Below are 8674 nucleotides of genomic sequence, written 5' to 3'. Positions count from 1 at the left end.
CCGCCCCGCCCGGGCCCGGCCCCGGCGCGCTGCTCCGGCCCCGGCCCAGACCGAGATGGCGACACTCGATGGCGACGCGCGACGGCACCGGCGGCGCGTGCCGGCGGCACCACCCACCGCGCCCGGGGCCGCTTCGGGACTACAACACCCAGAGTGCCCCGCGGCGACCGCGGCGGTTCCGGGCGGCGGCGGCGGCACCTCCTCGGCGCCGCGCCCGGTGTATGGCGGTGGTGCGAAGCATGGGCCCCGAGCGCGTCTGTCCCCGGGAGCCCGGGCCGCCGGAGGGCCCTGACGGCGCGGCCGGGTGGAGCGGCGATGAGGAGGAGGAGGAGGAGGAAGAGGAGGAGGGCGGCGGGTACTTGTATCAGCCGCTGAGCCAGGAACCGGAGCAGGGCCTCGGCGACGCGGGCCCCGGCCTGCAGGAGCGGCTGCAGGTACCGCCCAGCGCCTCCCGCCGGGCCGGGGGTGGCGGCACCCGCAGTCCCGACCCCCGCTGCCCGCCTTTCTCCGCAGATGCTGAGGCTGCACCTGCCCGACCCGCCGGTGGACAGCGAGGAGGAGAATGAGGAGGAGGCAGCGGGAGGCGCCGCGGCTCAGAGCAGCCACAGCTCCATCCCCATGGATGCAGGTAACCGCGTCTCCGGCAGGACCCGCCCGGGGCTCCGCCGCGGTCTCACGGCCTCTCTGTTCCCAGAGCATGTGGAGCTGGTGAAGAGAACGATGGCCAGCGTGAAGCTGCCTACCCTGGGCATCCCCGCCTGGGCCAACCAGATCTCGGAGGAGCAGTGGAAGGACGTGGTGCAGCGCACGCTGCAGGCCCGGCAGAGCCTCGGCGGCCCCCGGCCTCAGTGGAACTGAGGGCAGCGCTGCGGGACCCGGGCTCCAAACCCCAGCCCTCCCTCTGCCCTGGAAGCACCCACTGCCTCTGAGCCAGGTGCTGACAGGACTTGCCAGTATCAACCTCCCAGTTTGTCCCACTGACATTGTCTGGTTTTCCTTCCCACTCCTTTTTCTGGGTTCTGGCTGGTGCATAAGTCAGTGTGATGACCTTGTGTTGGCTTCCTCTACCTCTGAGGAAGCAGGTTGGTTTCCATGCCTGGATGCATATGGGGCTTGGCTGGCTTTGCCCAGATTCCCTCAGGACAAACACTGGACTTGGCCCCATGCTGACAGTACCAGAGAAGTCATTCTCCAGGCTAGGGCCCCTCCTCTCAGGATAGGGTCTGTGTGTTGGAATATCACAGGTGGAGCATGATGTGTCATTCCAAGAGATTGGTTTTATTTAGTTCTGTACATACAGGGACATCTGTACAAAATCCAACACTTTCATACTATGTAATGCTCTACTGAAAATAAAGTACACCATATGTACATATGAACTGTAAGCAGCTTAATACTTGTGTCCAGGGTGTGAATGCAGTAGTTTTGCTTTTTCCCTTGGGAGGAGCAAGCCAGGTGGAGTGGAAGAGGCAGCTCCAGTTCTGTCCATTTGGCTGATGTGGGGAAAGGCATAGGCAGAAATGAGCAGCACTAATGCTAGAAACCAAGTATTGAGCGAGGGGCAGCTGTAGCGTGGCAGATGCAGGTCTGCCTATGAGCAGTACATGTGGTGAGAGGGTGAGCACACTCCCCCCTGTCTCACATGGTCCCCTTCTGACGTGTCCAGGACACTGGAATGAATAGGCAGCAAACAAAGGATGATGTGAAGGTACTAAGCCTAAGTTCCCTGACCCAAAACAAGACACAAAAAGCTATGGGAACATCAAAGCTGTACAGCACATAATCATGATGTGTTACAATCCTGCCCCTGCACATGGCACAACCCCAGCAGCATTCCTCTGGCCAGGGTCAGGGGCTGCCAGCAGACACATATCATCTGCAGGACAGTGCCAGCCCCTGCACACCACAAGGTTCTGTTCCCTCTGCAGGCAGAGCAGCCCACAGCAGGGAAAGGCAGCCACTGCCCAGCAGCAAGCAGGCTCAAGTGAGGGCATACCATGCTGTAGCAATCTAAAAATGAGGTCTTGGCTTACAGCACAAAGCTAAGCAGCCAGTTGGAGAGCCTGTGCTGAGACAGGAAGGAGCCTCCTGCCCAGCCCGAGCCTGGCAGCCCTCATTTCCAGAGCTGAGCTGCTCTGGCACCACCCGGTGCACGTCCACATGCTGTGCCAGGCGTGAGGTAATCGATTGGCAGCTGATCATGAGCTCAGACTAATGTTCAAAATAAGCAATAACCTCCCTGAGGTGTTTCTGAAGTCTCCTGACACTAGAACTGGCCCGTTGCGTGAGACGGAGGGGAGGTGGGGCCCGGCGTGACTGGGGGATCTCGCACATGCACCCGCCAGCTCCTCCCAAGAGATGGCGGCATTCCTGATAAGGGCTGAGCCGGGAGGAGGGAGCTACACGGGCAGGGATGCAGGTACACAGGTCAGAACAGCCTCGCTGGGGTGGAGGGAAGATGTGCTGCACACCAGCACAAAGATTAGAGGGGGCGATGCTCTGACCTGGAAATGGTTTCCTGGTGAGGACAAGCAGATACACCAGAACCTTCTACAGCATCCCGTGCTGCTGCAAAGCAGTGCCAGGCTAGCACCAACCCCGCAGGCTCCCTGCACTACTGCAAACCCACTTTGAAGCTCATGTGTCAAGAAAGCAGGCACAGCAGGTAAGAAGCAAGGACTCCCTCTCTATGACAAACCAGGTGGCACCTCGGCCTGGCACTGAGTCTGCACCACAAACAACACGGGTGAAAGCTGGATCACAGGAGCACCCAAGCGCTGCACAAGCCCCTGGGCTATCAGCAAGTGTTTCTAAATGCTAAGTTAGCACGGGCCCTGATGCACCAGGTGATAACTAACAAGGGCCTTGGGCACAGCAGGTGCACACGTGACAGGACAGGTGAACTTTGCTCAGAGCACCCACGGAAGCAGCGATTCAGCACTAGTGCTTAGCCATTGATAATAATGAGGAGACAAGTGAACACTCAAACTCGGCCACGCCCCAGGAGGCGCAGCCATTGCTTCCACTAGCTTGCAGAAATGACTAGCAGCACAAGCTTCCTAGAAACCCTGGCCCTGAAGAGCTAAGGATGGGAAACAGAGACAAAGGGAGAGCTGCAGGAGTATTTTAATTGAGCAGGTAGAGGAAGAAAGTAGAAGTCAGTGGCTGACACCTGCTACAAAGCGGGAAGTTAATTCTGGGCCCACAATTAACCCGAGACATCAGGAAGGAAATGAGTCAGCACGGACCAACACAAACAGCAGAAGGAATTCACTTTCTCACAAGAGAGCTTCTAAGGATGCTCTAAAGGGAGGACTGCAATAGTATGTAGTGCTTGCACCCAGCTTAACTGGGGGTGGCAAAGCACTGAACCCCCACTCCACTAACAGGGGAACAAAACAAGGGGCTGGTAGCAAAAGAAAGGTGGAAGTAAACATTTCCTCTGCTGTACATTAAGACCCTTCAGCTGTGGAGCTGCACCCCAAGGCAGGCTGGAGAGACAGCAGAGCCTTCCAAACTCTGCTTCTGCCCCAAGCTTAGCCTGGCCTCTGACCATGGCAGGGCTCAGCTGCACAGGCTGCACAGGGGCAGGTGTGGAGGAGATGGGCACTTGGAGTTTGGAGCAGCACACTGAGCCACGCACGGCAGGCTCTGCCCAACACAGAGCCCTGAGCGAGGCTCTGGCTGCCTAGCAGAGTAAAATCAGGTGGCAGCTCACAGTGAAGTGAGTCCTGCCTGGGCTGATAAAAGCAGAGGTCAGGCAGGCTCCCCTAATGCCTGCAGAGCCAAGGTGGGAAAGCAGGAGGACAGAGAAAAAGCAGGAGGACAGGACAGTGGTGAGATACAAGTTCTAACATAAAACCAGATCTACCCTGGAGGTATGCAGATGGAGTGGAGGACAGGCACAGCTCACCATGTTCATTCCTTACTTATACATGAGAACCGAGTGCATTTCCATGACCCCTGGAGGAAAGGGATGGGGCAGAGCTTCCTGGGCCAGCTCCTGAGCCCGTCAGAGAGCCTCCTGGCTTGAGGTGAGAAACTCTTCTGCTCTCTTGTGGGCCTCCAAGGCTTTTATAGTGTAGACGTCCTGCGGAAGCTCAGACTTCCGGCGCAGCAAAACTTTGTCCTTCTTAATGTCTTTCAGCATCTACAAACAAATCAAAGGAGTCAGGAATCAGTAGCAAACCCCTTCATGCCTTCAGCCTCTGACTCCAACTGCTCTAGGTTATGCTGGGTGGCACTGCAGCATGCTTCAGAACAGGCTGAGAGCCAAACAGACCAAAAGGACACAAGCAAATCCCACTGGCACTTTTTCCAGAGTGAAAAGGTTAGAAAAACTCCACTCTTCATACCACAGGTTGATCTCTTAATGATAAAGGGTGAGAGTAGTGGCATTTACCTTCAGAACATTTGGAAAGAGCCAGTTGTGGCTATGCTGAGTTCCTGGCTGGACTGGGAGCAAGTGTGAAAGGACTCGAGTCCCCTACGCACCTGCACAGCCTCCGTCTCCACCGTTTTCTTCAGGAGCTGAATGTCCTCTGCAGTCGGGGTCTCCGTCTCCATACAGCACACAGAAGGCAAGGGTAGAGGTGCATAATACATGGGGTACTGCAGGCAACACAGACAGCTGCAGAGTCAGCACTCCATCCAACACCACACCTTCTCCCCCAGCATGATAACACAGCATGGCACAGTTCTTCCAGCTGCCTTCTCTGGCCCCCAGGAAGGCAGCAGGAGGGACACAGGCAGGGAAGGGTATCCTCCCCTCCCCTGTGCCCTCTGACTCCCAGCACGCTGCAGTTCACAGTGTGGCCCATAAACACACACATGCTCTCTATAGGGCAGTACTTAGAGGTCAGTGCTACAGAGGGACAGCCTGATAAAACACTGCCACACTCCCAGGATGCTGTTTTTTGGGAGAGACACACCACTGCAGCAGCAGTGTCCACAGGGCTGAGATCAGATGCTAAAACCTGTTTTCATGGGCTGAGGAAGCAGGTCAAGACCCCCAGCACATTCTTGTCCCATTCATCCTAGGTGCTGTTGTCACTCACCTGGGGGTTCAGTCGAGCCAACTCCTCTATTTTCTGCCACATTTCTTCTCGTTCCTTCATCCTGAACCTTCCCCTGCACAGAGAGAGCGAGAGCAAGTGTGAACTCCTGGGGAAAGCCCAGCTTTTATTCACAGCATGATAAAAGCAAGAGATAGCAGAAAAGTGCAGGCAAGGGGAAGTGCAGCTCTGTCATTCAGAAACCCCTAATTCTACCTAAATCTACAGGTGAGATGAAGCAAGAAGAGGGCACACACTATGGCTAGCAGAGGGTAGGCAGGCATGCTCCTCGCTCACCTCAGAGCACAGGGTGGCAACACTGGGCTGCACAGGCACTTTTGGCCTGGCTTTGTGCTGCCAGGAGTAGAGCAGAGTGTCTTGTTTAACACCAGAGTGTCTGGGGTAATGCCATGACACCAGTCTGGATTTCAAACACACACTTTCCCGGTGCTCCCAGATGCAGAGGGACAAACTGCATTTTCCAACAGAACTGGGGTTCCACTGCCCACTGCTCCATCTCTCTCTAGCCATAACACAGCAGAGAGCTGCCTGAACAGCCCAGGCACAGCTCTTGAACTTGGCAGATTTTGGCACACAGCAGGGTCACTTATAAATCAAAGGACAGTGAACGTTCTCTACAAACAGAGATGAGCATCCACCACCCCTTGTTATTCTCTTCTACACTTTAAACAGCTGCACTAAAATCTCAGCTTTATTTCTATTAACTACATGACTTTCATCCCAGCTACTAGTCTCTCTAGTGCCCTGTGTATCCATGTTAAGGAAGTTCTTATACTCTGTAATGACATCACACTCTTTAGAGTCACGTAGGCTCAGAATGAGAATGGAGCTGCCAAGCTCCATTCCAGATTGCTCCACCAGAAAACACAGAGTCACAAAAACACCTCCAACAAAGCAACCCCAAAACACCCCAAATGAATAACCCATCCAGGACAAGACACCACCTGCCACAACTTCCTCACTGGTTTTCTAAAGGATTCTGATAATCCAAACAGTTTAAAGGCGTCTGGGGAGACTGGAAAGGTGCAGTCAGCCCATTTGCACTGAGAGACAGCCTCTCCACATGTTCCTGCAGAGTCTGCCCCTCATGACCACCAGCCCTGAGCTGGCATGGCACTTGTAGACATGCTACCTAATTAAAAATGAGGCTAAGCCATAATCAGACCTCTCAACATCTGGCTGCAGCCCAACAGTGAACATACAACTCTCTCTCTCTCTCTTTCCCCATTTCCTATTTACTCAGTTTGTTTGCACATGCAATCCTTCCCACACATGTTTTCTAGTTCACAGTACAAGGTTTTCTGAAGCCTAATTAAGCACAGAGGCACTAGACAAAAAAAAAAAAAAATCATCCTAACATGAGCAGAAAACTGCAGCACTACCCATCCTTTTATTGGACAGCACTGTTTTGTTGAGCTTTTTCAGAACAATTCTCCATCAGTCACACACCAGTGCTGGGAACAGTCACCTTCAGCAGGCCAGCAGCTAAATAAGGGAGAGAAAACTCCTGATGGAAACACCAGGTAGATCTTGTAGGAAATGTACTGTCACTTAAAATATATGTGAAAATATTGGTGGGCTTCATAAACGCCCTAGAATGGGAAAAAAAGAAAATTTGCTTGCTCCCATTTTAGACACTAAAAAAACCTTAATTTCTCCATAAGCAGATTACTCATCTGAAGGTCTGATTCATAAATCAACTTATTACTTGTTATTGAGTTACTTACTCCTATTTCACAAAACAGAATGTACCCCAGAGTTCCACACTCCCAGCAAGGATCAGCTCTGCTCTCCCCACCAGCAGCCCTGGCTCATCCAGGAATGAGGAGCATTGTTTTACTATTTTATTTCACTAAGTCAGCAGAAAATAGATCCAAAACAAAAAAAAAATTCCTTCTTGCTTACTGGACTGACTCAGCTCACCAAGGCAAGCCATAGAAGCACCAAAATCAGCACAAGGCAGCAGAAAAAGTGGAGTTCTTTCCTCTTTACAGCATCATGGCACAGGTACTTGCTGAGCACAGATTTTATCCCCACCATTCACTCTTTGAAACTGCAGGAATTATTCCATCTTTATCACTGGAAAATTGAAAGCATCCTGTGGCATGAGAGATGCATTATGCCCACTGCAGCAAAACTCTTGAGAAAAGCCTTTCTAAAGCAATAGATTCTACTGACATCACTACAACATTTATGAACTGGTGAGTATTTCCAAGGCAGAACAAAGCTGAGTACTCTCTATGTGGCAATCTATTTGCTCATGACTCAGCAAACTCTGTCAGCCTTTTCTAGGCTACCTGCTTCAGCAGGACTGAAAGGGTTATTATCAGGGCACACCTCATCCCTACTCATAGTTATGGCTAAGGAATCCTACTTTTTGACAGAATTACTTACCACCTTTCCATTTCCCCTCTGCCTACTGCCATCTGCCATCTGTTACTGTACCCCAAGGAGATTTTAGGATAAGCTCAAGTTACTTGGCAAAAAACTCTTACTCACTTCTGCTTCTCTGCCTTGTATTGCTGTGTGCAGTCATCAAAAAGCTTTTGGTTCATCTCCATGAAGAGCTTCAGTGCATTGTAGATCAGCCCATGAATTGTCCTGCAAAGGAAGGAGGAAAGGAGAACAAGTCATGGTGGGCAGGTTCTTCCAGCTGAGCTGGCACCAGCAGCACAGACAGGAGGCAACAGCAGCAGCAACTCATTCTGCAGTGAGGTGATAAAAGACTCTCACACAATCCCAGCTCTTACCAAGGTAAAATCCCTTCCATAAACACAGCAGGAACTGTACAACAGGGGGAAAGAGATGGAGAAGAAAGAGAAGATCTTGGGACAGGTCTGCTGTGGTCAGATTAATGAGTGCAAAAATACACATTCATGTGTTCATTTCTTGCAGTTACAAGTGGGAAATGAAGGTTGCTAGGGGCCTGTTCAAAACTGTTTTCAAGGGGGCTTTAGTGCCTCCCACTGTTCACACCACACATCCACAATGACTGGTTTGGGCTGCCAGTATTTGGTCATGAGCTTTTCTGCTGAGCTGCCCAAAACAAAGTCAGGCAGAAGCCCTGAAGAGATGGGAACCAGCACACAGAATATCACAGAAGGAAAGTCAGCTCTGTGCCAGTGATTTATGGATAGCTTGCACTCTGTGTGAACTCCCTGTGGGACAAAGACTCTCCCAGGGAATGAAAACAAGTGTTGAAGCTGTCTCTGAAATACCTGACCCAGAGGCAAGAGATGAGATTCAGCAGACTAAACTCTGTGTCTCTACCAGCTCTGCAAATGGAATACTGAAGAGAGATGCAACCCTGCTGGACTTAAGCAGGATGTCTGACCAAACAGATGAATCATGTGAAGGAAGAGGAGAATCTGAGGGACTCATCCTGCCCTGAGAAGATGGGGATGTTGCTCAAACACAAGGAGAAATAAGAGGAAAAGACTTTCATTTGCAGATCTTCTTCTGCAATACCACTGTGAAGTAGACCAGAAAAGACAGGAACAGCAGAATCATGAATCTTGGCTGCTGCAGGCACATGGAACTGGTGAAAGGTTTCAGGCAAGAACATAAAGTCCTTTTCTGAGCTCTGGACTTGTCCAGCC

General features: G+C 52.0%; 2 protein-coding genes across 3 annotated transcripts in view; one reads left to right on the top strand and one right to left on the bottom strand.

Annotated features, from left to right (window-relative positions):
- Window positions 1-68: 68 nt before the first annotated feature.
- MEA1 (male-enhanced antigen 1) lies at window positions 69-1394 on the top strand. The gene is made up of 3 exons (XM_005486758.4): window positions 69-434; window positions 514-628; window positions 695-1394. Exons 1-3 carry the CDS (start codon window positions 69-71, stop codon window positions 856-858), a joined length of 645 nt encoding a protein of 214 aa, XP_005486815.1. The 3' UTR covers window positions 859-1394.
- Window positions 1258-8674, bottom strand: part of PPP2R5D (protein phosphatase 2 regulatory subunit B'delta) — a 27744-nt gene continuing 20327 nt past the window's right edge. For both annotated transcript variants that reach the window (XM_005486755.4, XM_014266882.3), the window contains exons 13-16: window positions 7575-7676; window positions 5058-5130; window positions 4495-4611; window positions 1258-4150 (exon numbers count right to left, since the gene is read on the bottom strand). In XM_005486755.4, coding sequence (XP_005486812.1) covers window positions 4013-4150; window positions 4495-4611; window positions 5058-5130; window positions 7575-7676 — 430 coding nt within the window. In that variant the 3' untranslated portion in view covers window positions 1258-4012. The remainder of the gene's footprint in view (window positions 4151-4494; window positions 4612-5057; window positions 5131-7574; window positions 7677-8674) is intronic.

This window comes from Zonotrichia albicollis, chromosome 3, assembly GCF_047830755.1.
Source record: "Zonotrichia albicollis isolate bZonAlb1 chromosome 3, bZonAlb1.hap1, whole genome shotgun sequence".
Lineage (NCBI taxonomy): Eukaryota > Metazoa > Chordata > Aves > Passeriformes > Passerellidae > Zonotrichia > Zonotrichia albicollis.
The sequence above is the reverse complement of the archived record's forward strand: the minus strand, read 5'-3'. Positions and strand labels throughout refer to the sequence as shown.